This window comes from Antechinus flavipes, chromosome 3 (genome assembly GCF_016432865.1).
Source record: "Antechinus flavipes isolate AdamAnt ecotype Samford, QLD, Australia chromosome 3, AdamAnt_v2, whole genome shotgun sequence".
NCBI classification, from domain to species: domain Eukaryota; kingdom Metazoa; phylum Chordata; class Mammalia; order Dasyuromorphia; family Dasyuridae; genus Antechinus; species Antechinus flavipes.
Window position 1 is genome coordinate 228,773,217 of NC_067400.1, and position 22,312 is coordinate 228,795,528.

The following is a 22,312-nucleotide window of genomic DNA, read 5'->3' on the forward strand; positions in this document are numbered from 1 at the left end:
TTTAGGTAAAGACAGGTAATATGCTTAAACCCTTTTAGAAGTCTTCCATCTTTACTTTCTCTCATTCATTTTATCTATTTACTGATTTGCACCCAAACCTATCATTTGAGCCTCTTGCCTACTTATTTGTGAACCCCTCTTTGCTTTTTACCTCCTCTTTTTCTTTTTTTTTCTGTTCTTGTCTCTAACCTCTTCTTCTCTTCCTTCTCCTTTTTCTGTGTTTCTACTTGTCTCTGTCTCTCTCTTTCTCACTCCTTGGAACTCTTTTTATTCCTATGTTTTGTCCTTTTTTCTCACCTTACATTCCTCCCCCCCTTACTACTTCAATAATGGCTTTAGCTATTACAGTTGCCTTCTGGCCAGAATCCAGAATTTCTTCCCTTTCCTGACCCCACAGTTACACTGATGTTTACTCCAAACAAGTATTGTTTTAATTGGAAAGTTGCTTGCACCCTGAGCCTTTCCCTTCTTTGCCAGCCAAGTTCTGGCTTTTTAGTTCTCATTCCTAGGCATGAGTCCAGGTTTCTATTAAGCTCCACACAGATACTACTTCTGTAAAGAACACACACATGTTTTCTTTCCTGATCCCTGCACATCTTCCATACAACTCAGGCAACAAAAACTATGCTTATTATTGATATCCTGGGAACACAGCCTAGTAGTACAGAGAAAGAAAAAAAAGAAACATTAGAATTTCATTCTTGGAAGCAATGTAGACATTAGGGGAAAAAATGTTTACATGAACCATTGAAGTCGTAAATATACAATTATGCAACATGATGACCTCAGTGAAATATAACTAGACCTTCAAAATATCAGGAAGCTTAAATGTGGAAGCAACAGTGTATGAAATTAGTCTCAAAACCCTTAAGGTGAAGATGTTACCTTCACGACACTACATAAGTATTGAATGTTAGCAGGAAAACTATTTGTTTTACCTAATGGTAATCTTGTTTAATGGACCTCTGCATTCTTTCATGTGTATAACTGCTAGTTCTTTGATAACAATGCCAGTAGGCAAATTCAAACTTAGTTTTCCTTATTATCAAGTAAATACTAACTGTTTCAGACCAGTCTCCAGACAAGTTTCAGGCTGTGAATTAGTTTACAATATAAACCTAAATAAATAATACTGGCTTTGTAAATTATTCCATAAAGATTAACTCCAATTATTAGTAGGTTCTAGAAGTTTGAACAAGGACACAAAAGCCAGTTCTCCATCTCTTATAATATCTGAATGGAACTTTCATGTGACACCCTAAAAAGGAAAGTCTGGCTCTTAGGAAGTGATGATGATGTTCTGGGCAAACTAGGAACTGGGCTTGTGATTTTGAAAATCAGGATGTTCCAAACATAAAGTTTAAATCCATTATTTTAGATTTGGCCTTACGGACAGAATTAATGGCTTTGCATATTCTTAAGATACTGCTACTTTTATCCCTAGCTCAAAGCTACAAGGAACCTACCATGGTTCAGACAAAACTGTCTGACAGAAAAATGACCATCTTCCATAAAATTCTAGCACTTTATATAGGAGAAGTACATTTTACAGCACAGTTCTTACTGTTTTACCTTGATTTTTTTTTCAACAGCAGGGGAAAAATAAGATAAAAAAGGAAGAGTAATACAGAAACTTTAACTATCAAGAAGATCACATTCATTTTTTGCTAAGATTCTATAAACAATCTTTTAAGAAGGGAGAAGTGAAGGAAATAAATATTTATATAGTGCCTATAATGTATCAGACACCACATTAAATGCTTTATAACTATTACCTCATTTGATCCTTACAACAACCTTGTGAGATAGGTGCTGTTGTTATTTCAGAGTCAAGGAGATTAAGGCAAAGAGAGATCATGTCAAGTGCTCAGGGTCACATTATCAGCAAGCATCTGAAGTTGCATCTGAACTCAGGTCTTCTTGACTCCAAATCCAGTGCTCTATCTACTATGCCATCTAACTGCCTCAAGAATTGTTTAAAAATGTAAATGTATGAGTGGATTTTAATTTCAAAGAAAAATGATTTCTAGAGAAAACAGAAACATTTCAACTTACATTTCATCAGTCTGAAATTTGGACTATTTAAAATGTCAAAAAGTTTAATTCTTCAGATTACTGTGCCCTTAGATAGTCACAAAAGCTGCTATACCCTAATTAAATGTGCAAGCATGCAAATACCTGAGAGAAGGCTGTGGAATAGTGTCTGGACTGGCTGGTACCTGAACACCCTTTTCCCATTCTTCTTTCCATGTATCCGCAAAGAGGTAATATTCATCAGGATTAACATGATGTGAATCTGGGAGTTTCATGGCACTGATGAGGTCCTTCCGGAATACCTATGATGAAACAGCAAATATATCAGAGAAAAACGATCATATCCTCAGGGAAAGGATGAAGAATGACTTAGTATCTTCCATAGAAACACTCCATTAACAATGTTTCTTTGCAAAGGATTTAAAGGGTATATATAACTAGCAACCCCTTTATACTTTATAATTTTTTAAATTCAATTATTTATTTCAACCAACAAAAAACTTTTTAAAAATTTTTAACCAAGGACTCAGAATTTAACCTACTTCATGAGAATTCTTACAAAAAGATTAGATGTTCTTTTTTTCAAATTTCTTCAGCAAAAATCGAATAATATTTGCAATGGGTCTAGCACTAGAACCACAGAAAATATAAAAGAAGCATAAAACTCACAAGAAGTCTGCTCACAAGGAATGTAAAGTCTAACAGGCAGAAGAAGATACACATGAAACACTAAGAAAACAATTTAAGATAGCACATGCTCTTTGCATTAACAAGATTTCAGGTATTTGGGTTTCATGCTCTTTTAGGAAATTTCAAGAGGCTGATAGCAGATGATACAAGGCAGCATAAATTTGCCTGCCCTAGCAACTAAAGTGACACTAAAAGTAGAAATGGTAGTTTCTGTTGTTCTGTTGTTATTAATTCTTCATGAATCCATTTGGAATTTTCTTGGCGCAGATACTGGAGTGGTTTGCCATGGCCAAATTCTTCTCCAGCTTATTTTATAGCTGAGAAAACTGAGACAAATTGGGTGAAGTGACTTGCCCAGGGTCCTACAGCTAGCAAGTGTCTGAAACTAGATTTGAATTCATAAAGATGAGTCTTTCTGACTTCAGGCCTGGCACTATATCCACTGTGCCACTTAATTGCTCCAGAAATGGTTGAGCTCCTTCTTAAAAGCAAATCAGGGTTAACATATAAAAGCTGGAAGAGACTTCAGAGATCATCTAGTCTAAGTTATTTATTCAAAGTTTTATAGATATTTAGATAGTGGCCATGATAGAAACAGAATACAGACCTCTGGGCTTCCATTCTAGTGATCATTTCCTTAATTTCTCTCAGATCTTTATACTATTGTGGATTATGGGAACCATAAGTGACACTTCCAGAACTCTGAGGTATGCCAAAGCAGAAGGAACCATTCGCTCCATTTTACATGTGGAAGCAAAAAAGCCTTTGGGAGTTCTTTTCACTTAATTTGCCAAGTATCAAGGCTATGAGAAAATTTAAAAGCATTTCAGGCCAAACTGATAACTAGATATTTACCCATGATAAAATTTATCAGTGTACGTTCTTTTTTCTCTAAAATGGATTATTATTGTATGAATAGGATACAAAACTATTATGAAACAGAATTTGAAAATTGCATAGTTAAGATTAGCTCTCTTATTGTGATGTTAATTATATCCATCTGCAATCTAATGAGCTGTCATTGATTTACTTCTTCATTTTACACTATAATGATTTAATGAACAAAGCTGAAATCCAGACTTCTTAATCCATACAGGAACATTCTCTGTTTGCTCATTTGATCAATACATTCTGGGAACACTTGCTTGTATTTAATCAATAAAAAATGACTTTGAAAGAATTTTGATACAAAAATAAGAGTCAAGTCTCATTTTTTCCTCAGTTCTCAGTTCTGTGACTTAGACCTCAACACCTTGTAGAAGCCAATATCACTGGCCTACTACTTTTCAAACCAGTAGAAGCTAAAAGATATTTTGAAGTCTTTGAGAGGGATTTTAGATTAAATTTCCAGGGAGCCTGGTTCATCATGAAGATTCTTAAGATCCAACTGTTTACAACTTGGTTGGTTGGTTGGTTAAACCAAAGTGCTTTTGAGGTACACGGTAAATCCCATAACTTCTCAGGAATACCATTAACCACATAGCCATTTGTTTAGGATCCTCAACTAATAAATAAATAGAAAATCTAATATTTTCCACCTCATAATTTCCTGGTTCCTTGTAGAATATATGTGAATCTACTTATTGTTTAGGAATAGATTAATTATTTAGGCAGTGGGTTAGAGTCAACTAAAAGTAGTGGGTTAGGAATTTCACTATAAAAAGCTGAGAATTTGCCTCAAAAAGGAGCTGAATTGAAGCTGAACCATCTGTGAGGTGATAGATTTAGAATAAATGTTGAGACATAATTTGGCGGGGATTGGAGGTGGAATGGATAATGAAAGAAAATTTTTTTTTTACTACACATTTTGGTTACAGTGATTTTATCTTTCTTTTTAATGGAGGACAGAGGAGAGGAAGAGATGAGAGGGAGAGAAAGGCAGATTTGGTTAATTAAAAAAATTTAATAAAAATAAGTTAGGTGGCACAATCAATTATATTCTGTATGGAATCTATCTTAAAATTCCAACAGGAAACAAAGAACTTGTTTTCACAACTCTTTTAGAGATCTCACCTTGCCCATTAATATCTATTCTCAAGCCAATTCCATTTTGTCTGTAGTATCAACAGGCAAAAAAATGCAGGATAAATGTTAATAGTTTAGCCAGTTAGATTTAACTGAACTCAGTTAACCCCAGTATCCTCAAATAATTATTATAACAACAATGAGAGGATTTACATAGTGTAATATGTGCAATACAATGTGCTAAGTGCCTTATAAATATTTTGATTCTCGCAAAAATCTGTGAGGTAAGTATTACTATTATCACTATTTTACATTTGAAGAAACTGAGGCAAACAGAGGTTTTAGTGACTTGCCCAGGATCACACTAGTCAAAGTCTCAGGCTAGATATGAAATAGTGGTGATATAGGCAGGTCATATCACACAGACCATATGTTATGTACTTGCCTACCTGTGTTCTTCCTCTCTAAATGGGTAATCTAATAGGTAATCTTTTTTCATCCGTGACCATGAAACTAGACCTGATAATGATCTGAATGACACCCCATGGAAGAATTCTGACCTTTCTCTGTTTGGTAAAAGATCACATCCTTTCTGCTTCTCTGATTTTCTTAATTTTGGGTTAAGTTCTACTTTATGCAAAGGCCTTTCTATGTTTTTCCTTAATTTTAGTGCCTTCCCTCTAAAATAGTTTCCAATTTATCCTGTTTATAAATTACCTAGTTGTAGTTGCATAGTACATATATTCCATAGTACAAAGCTGTTTGTAAATTGTCTCCCCCATGAGACCTTGGCCTCTTTCAGAGCAGGGATTGTGTTTCTGGCTTTTCCCCCCCCTATTCTTACCACTTAGCATAGCTCCTGGCACATAGAAAGTGTTTAATAAACCTTAGTTGACTTGATTTGATTCGACAGAACCAGATCTTTCTGCTCTGTTTATGTTATTCTCACTTTCTATGAAATATTAGAAAGTGGCTTTTTGCTAAATGTAGTCCCTGCTCAGGCTACTGAATTGATTGCACTCACCACTTGCAGTCCTGTGCCTCAGCAAACCTGCCACATTTTACAAAGATTCTTGCTATGCTTATGGTACTCTGCATGACCACAGACAATTTTAGAAAGGAAAAGGCTACAACTCACTTGTGTAGGAGCCTAAATTTAGAACAGTGTTTTTGTAAGAAGCTTTGTTGAATGGTTTTTAGTTATCTTCTGAAATTGCTGCTCACCAAACTACTCCTGATGAATTCTTGTAGAAATGTCCTGGCAGATATGAATTTCCCGTAATCATAAAAGGTTATGGCCAAAGTTGGTTCCTCTAAGAAGCTTCCCAGCAAAGATTAAACAAAGTACTTAATGAAGCAGCAATCAATAAAATAAAAGGAAATACCAGGAAGCTACTCCATCCCAGCCAAGACTGAACAAGAAAATAGCTAGAAGTTGGAAAGCAATTAAAATGGGGTCCAATCAGGAGACTCAATAAATGTGATCTATGTTAAAAATGGCTCAGAATCAGTGGGATCTTGTCCTGAATTTTCAAAAACACAACAGGGAATGAAGCTAGTCTCTAATGATTTCCACTGCACAAGAAAATGGGGACAGGAGCCCATCCAGGGTATTCTCCAAGAACACCAAAGCTAGCAAAATCTCTAATATACTAAAGCAGAAGAAAAAAAATGGCTCCAAGGTAGAGAGAGAAGGTGCAGTGCTCTAGCAATATGCAATTTAAGTTCTCCAAGAATTTCTGATTTCATTATGATTTCTAATATTTGGTGATTACAACAGAAGCTGAAGAAGAAACAGAAAAGCCAGTGTAATCTCTTAATCACAATATCATTGGAAATGGCCTGAATCATCTCATTGTTGAAAAGAGCCACGTCCATCAGAATTGATCACTTTATAATCTTATTGTTGCCATGTACAATGATCTACTGGTTCCACTCATTTCCTTTTTTTAGAAAGCAAGTTTCTCATTTATCAGACTATAATTCTGGTATTATAGTCCTTAAACAGTGGGAATTTAAAATGTACAAATCATCTATTCTAAAAAGAGCTCTGACTATTTACTCAGTATCAGAATTTAGGGAGTCTTATTCTGCTGTATCTGTTAAAGGATAATCTGTAATTTTCAAACTTGGCTCTGAAACTTAGTACTGTTACCAAAATGTCCTTGTCTTTCCCTTCTGACTGAAAAATTTCTCTGCTACTATAGGAGAAACTTAGGTGCATTTCAAACATCAGAGTCACCACGTGTCCTGAACTCAATGTGATGGGAACATATTAGTGGAAGAAAAACTTTCTTGTAAGAATTAGCCACTTATAAATTGTATGTATTCAGCCCAATAAATGATTTTATGTGAAGGTGCTAATCTCTTTTGGGACTTTGCCAAAAGTAGGTCTCAAGTCTTCTTCACCACCAATACTGCCTTAAAGTGCTAAGGTCTCCCAAATAAAGTATATATTTTCTACAGCAAGAGGACATCAGCTCTCCTGGGTTCACTTGGAACTACTACTATTTGTCTCACTTGGAAAAAACCCTCTTAAGTGATGACAGAACCGATTCTTCCAACAGGGAAATTCAAGTCCAATGGCAAGACAAGAACTTGCTAGGAAAGATGCACCACAACAATTCCACTATGCTCTGTGGGCAAAGTTTAGTTTCTAGCTCTCTAGACAGATATGATTCGTTACCTTTTGGCTGATCCTTCCAGGACTGATATGAATTACCTTTCTCTGGCAGAGGAAAGCAAAGACTGATCAAAATGAACAAAATAAGACTAACCTGCTACTACTGACCAGAAGATCACAAGAATGCTAATTATTAAAGAAAACAAAAACAAAAACAAAAAACCCATTCTTCAAGTTCCCATATCAACATGCTAAAGACTTGAATATCTATAAATGCGCAGGATATACACCACCAAACACTTTTTTTTCCTATAATATTTTCTAGATAAAGAAGATTCAGGGCAGCTAAGTAGCACAGGGAATATAGTACTGGATCTTTACTCAGGAAGACCTGATTTCAAATCTGGTCTTAGACACTTCCTAGCTATGTGACCCTGGGCAAATCACTTCACCATGTTTGCCTCAATTTCTTCATCTGTAAAAGGAGTTAGAGAAGAAAATGGCAAATCACTCCAGGATCTTTGCCAAGAAAGAGACAATTGAACAAGTGAATAACAACAAAAGATTAGGGTTTTATCTAGTATTCTAGAGCACTTGTACCAAACTCAAATAGAAATGGTCACTATCAGCAGCTTGTTAGAAAAACACAAATTAACATTATCAATGTTGTATTTTATTTTTATTTATTTTTTAAAAAAACATTTCCTGATTAAATTTTCACCTGATTCCCCAAGTTTGACACTTCTGCTTAGAGCAAATAAGCAATGGCACAATCAATTTCTTTGACAATAAACAGTCAAGCAGTGGCAAATGAAGTCAAAAAAGTAGGAAAAGGACTCGTGTGTGTGTGTATGTGTGTGTGTGTGTGTGTGTGTGTGTGTGTGTGTGTGTCCAGTCTTTTTGAGTTCCCATCAATAGGGAAACGACAGCATTAACTGGTCTATGAATATAATGTGATAATATTGAGTCAAAAGAAATGAGGAAAAAAAGGGACAGTTTCAGAGAAACCTGGAAAGATATGTATGAATTAATACAGAGAGAAATGAACAAAGCCAGGAGAACAATTTATACAAAACATTATAAAGACAACCAACTCTGAAAGATTTAAGAACTCTGATTAATGACCAATGAGCAAAATCAGAATTCTAAAGGACCCATGGTAATGCATGCTACTTCATCTCCTGTGAGAAATGTTGATGAGCTCAGGATGAAGATGGGGATATATATAAAATAATTTTTCACATGACCAATGTGAACATTTGTTTTAATACACACATATATATAAATATATAATAAATACACATATATACAAATATACATAAATGTATATATTTGATATAAGAGTTTTGTTTTTTTTCTTTTGCTATCTTTTTAACTGAGAAAGGAAGAGGAAGAAACAAATCTTATTAATTGAAAATTTTTTAGTGGTGTATACTGTTAAGATTTTGACTCTTAAAAATTTTAATGTATTTTTTATTTGCATTATAATCAGTGACCACTGATTTATTGCATTTTATAATATAAATGCTTACCATAAAAAGTTAAAATCTACAGCCCTTCACTCACACTCAAAATGTATACATCAAATCCTCTATGAAATTAGGATGATTTGTTTCAAATTAGTATCAAATTAACAAAAATGGTTTTACAGACTTGGATCCTAAATAAAAATAAAATGCTCGTTTTTTCTTCCACATCTACTACTACATTTGTGAACCAGTAAAAACCTGTTTGATACCACCCAGATAACAACTCATTTGATTCCCACAACAACCCTAAGAGATAAATGCTATTATCCTTATTTTGCAGATAAGGAAACTGAGGTAGATAGAAATGGAGTGACTTGCCCCATATCACATAGTCAGTAATATGAAGCCACATTTGAACTCTGAAGTCTTCCTGACTCTAGGCCCAAAGCACCATCTACTTTACAATCTAGTTGTCTCTAGGAGGCATATTTTTAATTTTGCTTTATTTTTTCATTGAACAAAAATTTTTTTCTCCCCCAACATACAGTGAAAAAAATCTTTGTAACAAATATAAAGTCAAGCAAAACAAATTCTCACTGAGCCCAAAACATTTAAATGTTTCATATATCTCCTATCTGTCAGAAGATGGATAACATGCTTTATAAGACCTATGGAATTATGATTGGCCATTGCATTGATTAAAGTTAAGTCTTGTAAAGTGGTTTTTTTTTTTTTTTGCCTTTATAATGCTGTTAAAAAGTTAGCTCTCCTGAGTGGATGCCCATCAGTTGGAGAATGGCTGAATAAGTTATGGTATATGAATGTTATGGAATATATTGCTCTGTGAGAAATGACCAACAGGATGATTTCAGAAAAGCCTGGAGAAACTTACATGAATTGATGCTAAGTGAAATGAGTAGAACCAAGAGATCAATGTACATGGCAACAACAAGATTACACAATGATCAACTGTGATGGATGTGGTTCTTTCCAACAATGAGATGATTCAGGCCAGTTCCAATAATCTTGTGATGGAGAGAATCATCTACACCCAGAGAGAACTAGAAACTGAGTGTGGATCACAACATAGCATTTTCACTCTTTTTGTGGTTGTTTCTTTGCATTTGGTTTTCCTTCTCATTTTTTCCTTTTTATCTGATTTTTCTTGTGCAGCAAGATTATTGTATAAGTATGTATACATATATTGGATTTAACATATATTTTTAAATGTTTAATATATATTGGATTACTTGCCATCTAGGGGGAAAAGAGGGAAAAATTTGGAACACAAGGCTATACAAGGGTCAATGTTGAAAAATTATCTGTGCATGTGTTTTAAAAATAAAAAGCTTCTTAAAAAAAGAAAAAGAAAAAAATTAGCTCTCTTGGTTCTGCTCATTTTACATTGTTTTGTTTTCTCATGTTTCTCTGAAACCATCGTCTTGATCATTTTTTATAATAAACATTCCTATGATACAATTTTGTCAACCATTCCCCAACTAATGGGCACCTCTTTAGTTTTCAGGATTTTTTCCCCCACTATAAAAAGATAGATTGTTTTGTTATCTATATCTTTCTTTTTTCCTTTAATTTCTCTGAGGTGTAGGCTGAATAGTAGTACTACTAGATCAAAGGGTATGCACAATAACTTTTGTGGCATAGTTTGGGGAAGAAATCTTTTAAAGGTCTTCCTAACACATGTTAATGGCAAAAAAAAGTCCTTTCTCTGGTTCCTGTCACAATCTAGAAGCCTATTAAGCTCTTAGGCAAGAGGCAAGATCTCTTATAGTCCTAAGAATCATGGGGGCAGAATAAAAGTTTCTATAATTCATCTTTAAATCCTCCTTCTCTCCTTTCCTTCTTTTCTTTTTTCTTTCGCCCTCACCCCAATTTGGAGCTGCAGAGTTACAAACTGGATTCATCCAGCATACCATAGGTTAGATATTCTTTTGACCACCCATCAAGTCTATTGGAGACAGAGAAAGGGGCCTAGACATGTTTCAGTTCCTCTTCCCAGAAAATAGTAGTAATAAGGTTAAACTGATTTCAGTGGAACATAAATGGTAAAACACTCAGCCTAATATAACAAAACAATAAACACTTAGCATTTGTATTGAAACATTTCAACTGATGGTTAATGACAGAATACATGTCAAAACCAATTTACGATCTCACTGATTCAGAAGTTGTTTCCAATCATAGATATGCATGTATCCAGGACATTTATAGAATGAACAGTGCTAAAATCAAACAACCATGTTTGAATGAAATAAGCAACTTATCCTACTTCCCAGTCTGAAACAAATCAAATCTCCCTCTCCTCTCCCATGTCTACTTCTAGTATGGAAGATTTAAAAGGAATAGAATGACCTGAATATCTTAGGAAAAGAGAATTGATATAAACATACTGGTGACAAGATAGTAATAAAAAGCTACATCTCCTCTCTGAGATTCTTGGCCAATTTAATTTAGTTGAGAACACCATATGACTGAGCTAAGTCTAGAGGAAAGTAAAACTTAAATATGATTAAATCATTCTTTCTATGAAATAACACCACAAATATATCTGATTAAAAGATGTTTTACCAAAAATAACAACAAAACCCTGTGTCCTAGATTAGCTGGGTACAAATACTGAATCACCTTCGCACTGACAAAGTCATTCTGACCCTCAGGCAATTTTATTTTCAAGTGCTATTGAAGTGAATTTAATTTTCTTCTCTGGTGAAACAGTGGTGGCAGCTGAAACTTACAAAATTGTGATTCATATGAAAAAAACCAGAACTGTGAGAAATCATCTTTAAGAAAAGTTTAACATAACAAAATTTAATATTCTTTATCCCATTCCTATCATCTTACTTTTGCTCATAAATAAATCTAATCATTTTCTAAAAGTAATGGTGTATGATAAGTGTTCTTAACCACTTTAATGACAGGGATCGTTGTGGCAGTCTAGTGAAGATTGCAAACAAAATTTATTATGTCTCAATGTTCTACAGGCCTTCCTAGACTATAAATAGTTATCTCCTAACACCAGGAGAAAGAAATTCATAATGGAAAGAAAATGCTAACTTTCAATTAGAGATCAATAAAACAAAGACACAATTTTTTCCCACCCAAGTGCACTGACCACTCAAATCCATCTGAGTACCCAAGGTAAGGTACCCTGAATTCTATAGTATTTAAAATTGGCAACTCATTAAAACATATCACTTGTTATTTTCATCTATAGTCTCAGCAAAAAAACCAACTTGTGCCTAAATAGAACCATGTTTTCTCCTTAATTATTCCAGATACTGAATAGCTTAACAAAAAGATATCATGTCATATCTGTAATACCTTCATACTTGATGTAGCAACTTATAAAATTCTGCTGTGTACAGTTTTGAAGTGGCTTGCAAAACCCTCTGCATATTTACTAAGCAGCTCAATAGTCATGAATTTTTGTTAGATTAACTCAGAAGCTCTAGATAGGCTGATGAAAGAAAAAAAAAAGAAAAAAGAGAAGTCTATGGAACATGACTTTCATCCATTATTTTAGAAATACTTAAACCATTAGGGATGAGAGCTTGGATATGGAAGCTGAATCGATTCCTGTAGCAGGTACTCAAATGAAGTGACATATTTTTCTTTAGCAGTTTTACCAAAACAAATAAGACACCTGCAGAGTGATTTTCTCTTTCTTCTTTGTAGGGAAAAGTCCCTTCAGACTGGTTACAACCTTACAGAACAGCCCTTTTAAAGACTATCAGATCTAAATCTCATACCTTAGCATGAGTGGTTCAGTATTCTACAAGCTTTTTTGGCCCCCTAAGTGCTCAGCTTATAATACCCAGAGAAGAAATTTTATTCATGGTGTGAAAGGTATAGGAATGGAAGCTCCCACATCAGAAAAGTATGAACAATCATCTTAAGCATGTTATTGTTAATCACGTCTGACTCTTTGTGACCCCATTTGGGGTTCTGTTAGCAGGTAATAGAGTGGTTTGCCATTTCCTTCTCCAGCTCATTTTACACAGGAAGAAACTGAGGCAGAAGTGACCTACCCAGGATCAGACAGCTAGTAAGTGTCTGAGACTGGATTTGAACTGAGGCAGGTCTTTCTGACACTAGGCTTGGCTCTCTATCCACTGCAACACCTAGTAGTCCACCTTAAGCATATATACAGTTAAAAAGAAGCAAAGCCTTGACATTAGGAACTGTGAATGTGATTGTATTTCTCAGTGCTCTAGGCCAGAGATGTCAAAAAAAAAACAAAAACCTGCCATCACTTTGGGCCATATTGTGGCCCAAATCACATTAAAATGTAATCAAGAAATAGTTTTTTAAATTAGTAAAAAATACAATAAAGCAAATATAATGGTAATCTGTGGTTTTTTAAGTCTATCTACTGTTCACAAAGATTTCTGCACATATATCTTAGAGGTCCCATTTCTCTTTGAGTTTCATATCCTTGCTCTAGGTAACTGTCTAAGACTTTAACATACAGAATTTCTGATCTGCATTGGAAGAAAGAGTTTTTATACAAGGAACTTTCAATAAGTAAAATTAGGGGTCCAATCTACAATCTCCTCTACAACCTACCCTTCTTAAATCTTATGAGAATTATCTATATCAAGTATTGCATGATGAAATAACGGTTTGTGATAAAATTATCTTCAAAGAGATTATGATGTCTCTTTGTTTTTGAAAATGCTTTCTTTTTTCATGGCAAATAATGAAATCCCAGGGAAAGGTGATAAGGGAATAAGCATTTACATAGCATCTGCTACATGCCAAGCACTATGCTAAGCATTTAATAATTTGGTCCTCACAACAATCTTGAGAGGTAGGTATTAGTATCCTCATTTTTTATTTGAGGAAACATTTGAGGCTAAGAGAGATTATCAGGAATTTCCTCCAAGATTGCACAGCTAGCCTCTATCTGAAGTCACAATTGAAAAATAACAACAACTAAGATTTTAATTAGGGCCACAGTGACATGCTTTTATTATCTCCAAGGAAAGAGGTTCTTAACCTTTTTGTGTCATAGCTGCTTCTGGCAGTCTGGTGAAGCTTATCCCTTTTCCTGGAATAACATTTTAAAATAATTGAAATAAAAATAAAATTGAAATTGCAAAGGAAAATGATGATGATGAAATGTAGTTGATAAAATGTTAAAGAAAAATAAAAAGTCCATAGACTGCAGGTTAAGAATCCCTGCATATTAACAACACTAATGGCAGCAGGGTCAAACACTAAACTCATAGAAGTCTGAATGCACAGTTCTATAAACAAAAAGCTCTATTAGCATAATGCTCGCATTCCCTCTATCAGACAACAGTAATGAAGATACTTCAAAAATTAAAAAAGTTTTCATTTGTTCTCAAACTAAAGACTATGAACAGGGAGCCATAGACTTCCACAATAAAACCATAACTTTCTAGGTAACTGAGTTGAGAATTTTTTTAAAGTTACCCAGTTATCTTGTTCATATCTGTAGTTTCCCCCAAAAGTCCCTGAAAGTTCCTTTTGGTTACCAGATATAAGATCATATATAGTCAAAAGGGGATTTACAGGCTATAATGCCCAGTACCAAAGATATGCATCAGTGAAGTCCAAGAGCCTATACTCATCTTAGCCACTTAGAAAATCAGCAAAAACCAGTAAAGTTTCTTCATGAATTCAATTAAAACATCAATACTTAACCTGCCAAGCTAGCAAAATGAATATGCCCTTCAGAGAGAGTTTTCCTTCTTGCTGAATCAGGATCTTTTGGCTGTAACATACATTCTAGACCACTCTGCTAATTAATGTTTCCTCAAATGGTCAACTACTCAAAAAAGTGGTAGCCTCATCTCTGCATAATATTTCTTAGAGCTAGAATGAAACTTTAATTTCCATGTGTCACACAAAAGAAAATCTTATTCTGTCTGTGTGATAGGGGTAATTATAGTTGATAGCAGCATAAAGCTTAAAATATTTAATTGACTATAAAATGAAAATCTCCAGAGACAAAATAATCATGAGAAAAGAAACAATGTTTTTTTTTCCTTTTTAAAGAAAAATTATTTTTGTTGCAGTTTGTGAGGTTTTAATAAGGAAAATTTTTTGTAATGAACCATTCCTAATACCAGTGATCATTAAAATGTACAAAAAGAGCTCTCTTTCCCTTATTACAAAATAATATTTATCTATGCCTGTTTATAATATTAGAGTGACTTCCCAATATAGGAATCATACTCTACAAGAATTGAGTCAACTAATAAAGAGTTGAAGGTTGACAGTACATGCAGCATTCTGTACTCATAGTCCCCCAATTATATTTCTCTGAGAGTAAAGTTGGTGACTGTATTTAATTTGAATTCAATGGCATTTTAATATCATTTTCATTTCTTGGGTATGTCTACTCATATTAGCTGGTCAATAATCAACAAGCATTAAACCAGTACTGAATATGTATACAAAGTGCTAAGTGCTGGGGATACAAAGAAAGGCAGCAAAACAGTTGCTGCCAACAAGAAGCTTGTGGGGTGAATGAAAGTTAAGAGTCAAAAATAAAATCAATGTTTCAAGTCTGGGAGAATTGAAAGAGATAATCAAGAAAGATAAAGGTTGGGGAAAAAAAAGCCATTAGATTTGCCAGTTAAGAAACAGAGGTTGAAATTGTAGTTTCATTCAAATGATGAGATTGGAAGCCAGAGTGAAGAGAGTGTAGAGGAAAAGAAGGGGAAGGCACCAACTGTAGACAACATTCTCAAGCTTAGCCACAAAGAAGTAGAAAGATATAGAATGGTTTAGATAATAGGTTTAGATAAATCAAATGAAAGTTTTTCAAGGATGATGAAAATATAAGCATATTTATTACAGCAAGGAATTAACCAGTAGAAAGGATGAATGCAAAGGATTTTGCTTTGGCAAGGAAAAAAGAGGCTATCTCTTTCACGAGAAACAGAGATAGCAGATTAATTGTGGAAGGCATCTGAGTAATTTGAAACAGGATAAAGAAAGAAGAGTGAGTTTTTGATAAATGACTTCAATTTTTTAAGTGAAGCATATGGCAAAGTCTTCAGCTGAGAAGTTTGAGGTAGAGTATCAGCAAAGTTTTAGAAAGAATGAAAAAGTCTGGAATAGTGAATGCAATGAGTTAAAGAGCAAATAAAAGGATTGACTTGCTACAGTGATGGTCCAGTCCAAATTAAGTAGTATAATTGTGTAGTGGCCTCAGCACAGTTTTGTAATTTTCTACATTTGTTTGGCAATCTTGAAGAGGCTAGAAAGTGGAGGATAGGGAGAATAACCCAAAGTTAGGGGTTGGCAAGGTATAATTAATGCTAGAACAAAGGGATAAGAGCATTAAAGGTAATATAGACTTGAACTGTTTTATCAAGAAGGCAGGACAGGAAAGAGAAGACATCGTAGCCAGTGTACAAGATGATAATCTAGGAAATCTAGGAAAGTTGAAGGTCACCAAAAGAACAAATAACAGAGTTAGAGCTCCCAAGGAAAGATGGAACGGTAAAAAAAAAATTTTGATCAGGTAAAGGAATTTCAGAGTTCATGAAAGTGAAACACTTGAGATGATAGCAAAATCAAGAGTTTAACTATTTCTGTGTTCAACCACAGGTTAAGAGAAATGGACCATGTGATCTTCAATCAAACAGATTGAAGAACTGGGGAATGGGTATATTTGAGGGAGTATCAACATAGATGAGGATGAGATTTTGTGATAGGCTCTATACTTTAGGAAAAAAGGTGAATGCCTTATGGTTTAGTAGATAATAGTGACCAGAATTTGAACTGAGTGATATTATCCCGTAAAATCAAGGGGGTATGAGTGAAAGTACAACTACTACTGGTAAGAAGGGCTAGAAATTCAGCGTCAACAAGATAGAATCAAGTCTTAGTGAAGGTTAGAAACTAGAAGGAAAAGAAAAAGATTTAAGATGAAATCAAGTTCGCTGATTATGAAAGCAGGCATTTTGGAGAGCACAATGGAAAATGGGATGAGGTAAATCACACATGGGATACTGCAAAGTTAACTCTGAGCTCTTCCCAAACCTGCCACTAGAGGTTCAAAATCATTGAAATGGTCAAGGTTTATAGAAATATGAACATATTAAACATTGAAGAACACTTTTCTGAAATCTTTCCATTTTATAGTTTTTACAATATGATAAAATTATTTTATTGTATTCACAATTTGTCTAATCATTGTCCAATAAATGGAAACCCTTTGTTTCTAATTTTTGCTGCCACCACCAAGAGTGCCATTATATATATTTTTTAACTACATGTTAGGGGTTTGGGTTTTTTAAGCATTTTGGGGGCATATGCAGAGTAGTAGTATAATTCAGGCAAAGGCTAAAGTTTAGAGACCTTAGTAGCAATAACATTTGATAAGGAAACATTCCAATGGCTGCTTTTAGTAACACAAGTGCCTGGCACCCTAAATAATTTTCTTCCTAGTACTATTTCATAATAATAATGATAATAATTTTTATTTATACTATTTTTCACAGTTAAAAGAGCTTTATAAACATTATCTCATTTCATCTGTGAGGTCCTTCTACAAAGATTATTATTTCTATTTTATAGATGAAGAAATATGCTCATAGAGGTTGAATTAATTTGTCCAAGATTCCACAGTTACTTAGTTGTAGAGTTAGAATTCAAACCCAGTTTTCCTGACTTTAAGACATAGTAGATAATAAAGTATTCCACAGAAGTTCATTTCCAAATAAATGGAACATTCTTTTAAGCACTAAAATGTAAAAATTTTAATGATTTTTGATGAAAACCTTTCTAAAATGTATTACACGCTTCCCTGCCTTCTGAAATTAGGTGTATTGAAGATAATTTAACTTTTTCTTAATGACTCAGGATCATCATCATGAACATCAATTTCTATAATGTTATAATATAGTGATGCCCTCAGGGAATAGGGAGGTGTGTGAGGCTATTTGATAAATAGCCTTAGACTGTCATACTTTGTGAGTTTGGAGGTCTCATTTAAAAATTTTCCCCCTTTTCCTCTTATAATAGTATTAAGCTGCTTTCACTGTTTTGCCGCTACCATCCTCATCCCTTCAGATTGCTGCTTCTAACATCCAATGATTCTAGGAATGATATAATAAAATTCACTAGAATTGTTTGTAAAGTAAGAGTAAATAGGTTCATTATCTTAGTCTTTGTGATAAATATAGCAACAACAGAAAGGCTTTTAGTACACATTGTCTGGTTTTGGATTTGATTAAATTCAACTTAAATTCTTTATTAAGTGCCCACAATATTTAAGAATGATACTAAAGGGATACAAAGACAAAAATGACATAGTCCTGTCCTCAAAGAGATTACAATCTGTTGGAAGACTATCCAGATAAGAAAAACAAAAATTATATCAAATAAATACAAAGCAACCTGGGGGGGACAATAATAACTCTTATGGCTGATGAAACAAATGTGAGCAGTGACATTTGAACTGATCTTAATGGGAACTAGGGATTCTGAGAAACAGGTGAGAAAGGAAAATACATTCGGAGCACAGGACCAACCTTGTGTAAAGAGACAGTATTGACAAAGAATATGGAGGAACAACAAACAAGCCAGTTTAATGGAACATTGAGTAGATGAAGAGAAGTAACAATAAATATGTAAGAGTAAATAAGAAATAGAGTTAGACTGTCAAGGCATTTAAAAACTAGATTGAGGATGATTAAGATTGTTGAAAAGGACCCCCAGGAAAAATGAGTTTTAAAAGTATTTTTTGAAGTGTCTTCTATGGAACTTGTAAGCAAAGAAGAGGAACTTATGGAATATTTTAAAGTGGTTTTATATGTGGATTTTGAGGCAGACAAAGTAATTTTTAAAAAAAAATACATTTGAAGATTGTTAGAAATTGAAGGAATGTTAGAAATCATTTTGATTCAACCTCATTACTTTTCAGAGGACACAGAAACCTAGAGAAGTGAAGGAACTAACCCAAGTTCACAAAGTAACAATGTCAGGATTCAATCCCAGATTTGTAGACTCCAAATTCAAGCCTCTTATTATTTTACAATGAACATAGCTGCCTTCTCAGTATTACTCATTTCAAAGTAATACCTCACTACTATTTGCCCCTTAGAAAGGGGAGGCTGGGGACTGAATGAGGCTACTGAATATTACTTTAAAAAGTGATATGATCTGCTACTGTAGCTGGTCCAAAGATATTTGCACCAGGAGGTAAGAGGTAATGATCAGAGAGAAGCTGGATGGCTCAGTAGATAGAATACTAGTCTTGGAATCAGCAAGATTCATCTTCCTGAGTTCAAATCCACACTCAGACATTTACTAGCTGGGCAAATTATTTAATTCTGTTTGCCTCACTTTCTTCATATGTAAGTAAGCTGGAGAAGGAGATACTGCAGTATCTTTGCCAAGAAAAGCCCAAACATGAAGAGTCAGGCATGACTGAAAAATAACAAGATAATGATAGGGAAAAGTAGTAAGGCTCCAAAGTTTCAAATAAAAGGCTATATACCCAGAGTTTCAATGAGAATGTTTTTACTGGTCTCTGATTTCAAAAATGATTATTAGGGTTCAATAAGTAGAATGATTTTCTGATGAACTAATAGGATAGGCTGCTAAAAAGAAAAATCAAATATAAGATTTTCCTATTTCAGCATCTGGTAGATCTACTTTCTCATCAATTAAGCAATGAAATGATAGATCTCAATGGAATTTTATCAATAATGAAATTTATCTCAGTATGGTAGCATGATATGGTACAAAGAATACTGCCTCTGGAGTCAAAGGACATGGATTCAAATCCCAAAAGATTTTAGGTTCATACACTTAAGCACTCTGCTCTCAGTTTTCTCAGCTGTGAAATAGGAAATAGAGTCTTACATTTAGAGTTAAAAAATCATCAAAACGAATCCTTAGTTGAGGTTATTGATATTCAGAGAGCCTTGAGGCAAAATTTGAATTCAAACTTTGTTGCTTCCAAGCACTCTATTCACTATATAATGTTGACCTCAAAGGTCCCTTCTAGCTTTAAAACTAGGATCTTGTGTTGTGAGATGTTATAGATAACATTTTGGGATGCTTGAATATAACATTTTATTGTTGTTCAATTGTTTCAGGCATGTCTGACTCTCTGTGATCCATTTTTGGGGTTTTCCTAGCAAAAATATAGAAATAGTTTGTCATTTTCTTCTCTGCCTCATTTTATAGAAGAGGAACTGAGGCAAACAGGGTTAAGTGATTTGCACTTCACAGAAGTGGATGGATTTGAAGGCATAAAGATAAGTTTTCCTGATTCCAAGTCCAGTACTCTACGTATTGTATCACAGCACACACAAGATAAAATAGATCTTTTCAACAATGAGGTAATTCAAGACAATTCCAAAAGACTTGTGATGGAAAGTGCTGTCTGCATTCAGAGAGAGAACTATGGCTCAAAACATAATATTTTCACCTTTTTGTTGTTTGTTTGCTTGGGATTTTTTGCTGTGTGTTTTTTCCCTTCTGATATGATTTTTCTTGCTCGGCATGATGAATATGGAAATATGTTTAGAAAAATTGCACATGTTTAACCTATATCGAATTGCATATTGTCTTAGGGAGGGGGCAGGAGATGGAGAAAAATGTGGAACACAAAGTTTTGCAAAGGTGAATGTTGAAAACTATCTTTGCATGTATTTAGAAAAATAAAATGCTATTTAAAAAGGAAAAAACGATTAGGGAAAACATGTTTTTATTATTATTACAATAAATTAAAATTTCACTGTATTTTTAGAAAAAAAAGAACCCAGGCCCTATGAAATTAGAACATAATGCTTGGCCTTGAGTCAAATTTGATTTCAGACACTTCCTGGCACTGTGACTTTAGGCAAGTTATTCAACCTAAGTCTCAGTTTCCTCAATTGTAAAATGGGAATAATAATAGTATCTCCCAGGATTATTGTGGGGATCAGATGAGATGAGATCTAAAATTTGTAAAGCACTCAAACATGTTTCCTCCTCCAACAACCTCAATTACCAAAAAACTAAGCCCAGAAAGGGAAAGTCATAAACCTAAGGTCACACAATTTAATTCAAAAATTAAAGTGAAAAGCATTTTGCTACGGGCTAGTGAAACAAAGATAAAAAAATAAAGGAAAAAAAAAACAATTTCTGCCCTCAGGGCGCTTAGAATCTACAGAGGAATATACCAGGTAAACAGATAATAAAATATAGGATGAGTTGTGGACAGGAGGAGTAGGAATGATTCCTTCAGGAGTTTAGGTTGAGCCTTGGAGAAACTAAGGATTCTTAGAGATAGAAACGAAGGAGTGAATTCTAAGCATGAGAGATTGCTTCTGCCAAAATACAGAAGACCAAGATAGAATGTTAACTTTCAAGAAGAACAAGTAAGTCAATGTTGAAGGAATGTAGAGAGTATGAAGAATGAGTGGGTGAAGCAAGACTGGAAAGGCTGGAGGCAAACTATGATAAGATTTAAAGGCCAAAGCAGGAGTGTATTTTATCCAAGAGACAAGAAGAAACCACAGAAAAGTTGTGGAAATTGAAAGGAGGCAGAAATAGTTAAGAGTACCTTAGGTTTGTGCTTTGGGAAGATTATTTCGGCAACCAAGGGGAGGATGAAGCAGACTGGAGAGAGACTGAAAACCAGGAGATCAATTAAAAATACAGACTTCCATAATGCTCCAAGTGAGGTGAAAAGAACATGAACTTGGGGAGTGGCTACATGAATAAATGATCAACATGATCTCTGGTGTGGAGGAAGACACAATAAGACTTAGTAACTGGATGGTGATGATGAGAGACTGAAGTCAAAAATTAATCTCTAGTCATTTAAACTATGTTCCTCCTACACCACACCACATCCCTTCACTCACATTGGATCAGGTCAGTAACAAACTTGGTACTCTAGTCCCTAAGATCATGGTTCTTTTCATAGTGCAGGTGTATTTTTTTTTATTGATTGCATTAACAAATCTTAAGTGGAATTAGAAGGGAATAATACTCTGGTTCTAATTTTGTGAGCTTTAATTACTACTACCCCACATTAAAGCATGATTAGAGTGCTTCTGACTATTCTTTCCAATCTTATTTCCTTGGCTTGCCCTGCTTTTCTCCCCAAAATATCATGAGGATATTGTAATTATCCTAATTCCTTTTCCTTCTCTATTTCCAACAAACCCTTAACATAACATAAAAGTATTTTTATTAGTATAGTGGAAATAACATTTGGCTCAAGAAATTAACATCCCAAACAAGCTCATGCAGAAAGCATTTATATATCTAATGTGATTTTGGACAAAGCAATACACTTCTCTGGGTCTCAGTCTCTGTAAAATGAGAAGGCTTATCTAGATGATTTCTAAGATATCTTTTAGCTCTAAAATTTGACGACTTTATACAACATTTTCATCGAGGGATGAGGATGTGAAGAAACTCCCTCTACCTCCAGAAAATTTACAGGCTTAAAAATATTGCCAGGGGCACTATGAGGATGTTACTTGCCCATGATCACAAAAGCCAGTGTTGTCAAAGACAGGAAATG

General features: G+C 34.3%; 1 protein-coding gene across 2 annotated transcripts in view; it reads right to left on the reverse strand.

Moving 5' to 3' along the window:
- The window catches only part of JADE3 (jade family PHD finger 3), a 162,755-nt gene that overhangs the window by 44,728 nt on the left and 95,715 nt on the right, over positions 1–22,312 (reverse strand). The window contains exon 5 of one of the 2 annotated variants that reach the window (XM_051984612.1): positions 2,179–2,336. In XM_051984612.1, the coding sequence (XP_051840572.1) occupies positions 2,179–2,336 (158 nt within the window). The remainder of the gene's footprint in view (positions 1–2,178; positions 2,337–22,312) is intronic. The other variant, XM_051984613.1, reaches the window with a different exon arrangement.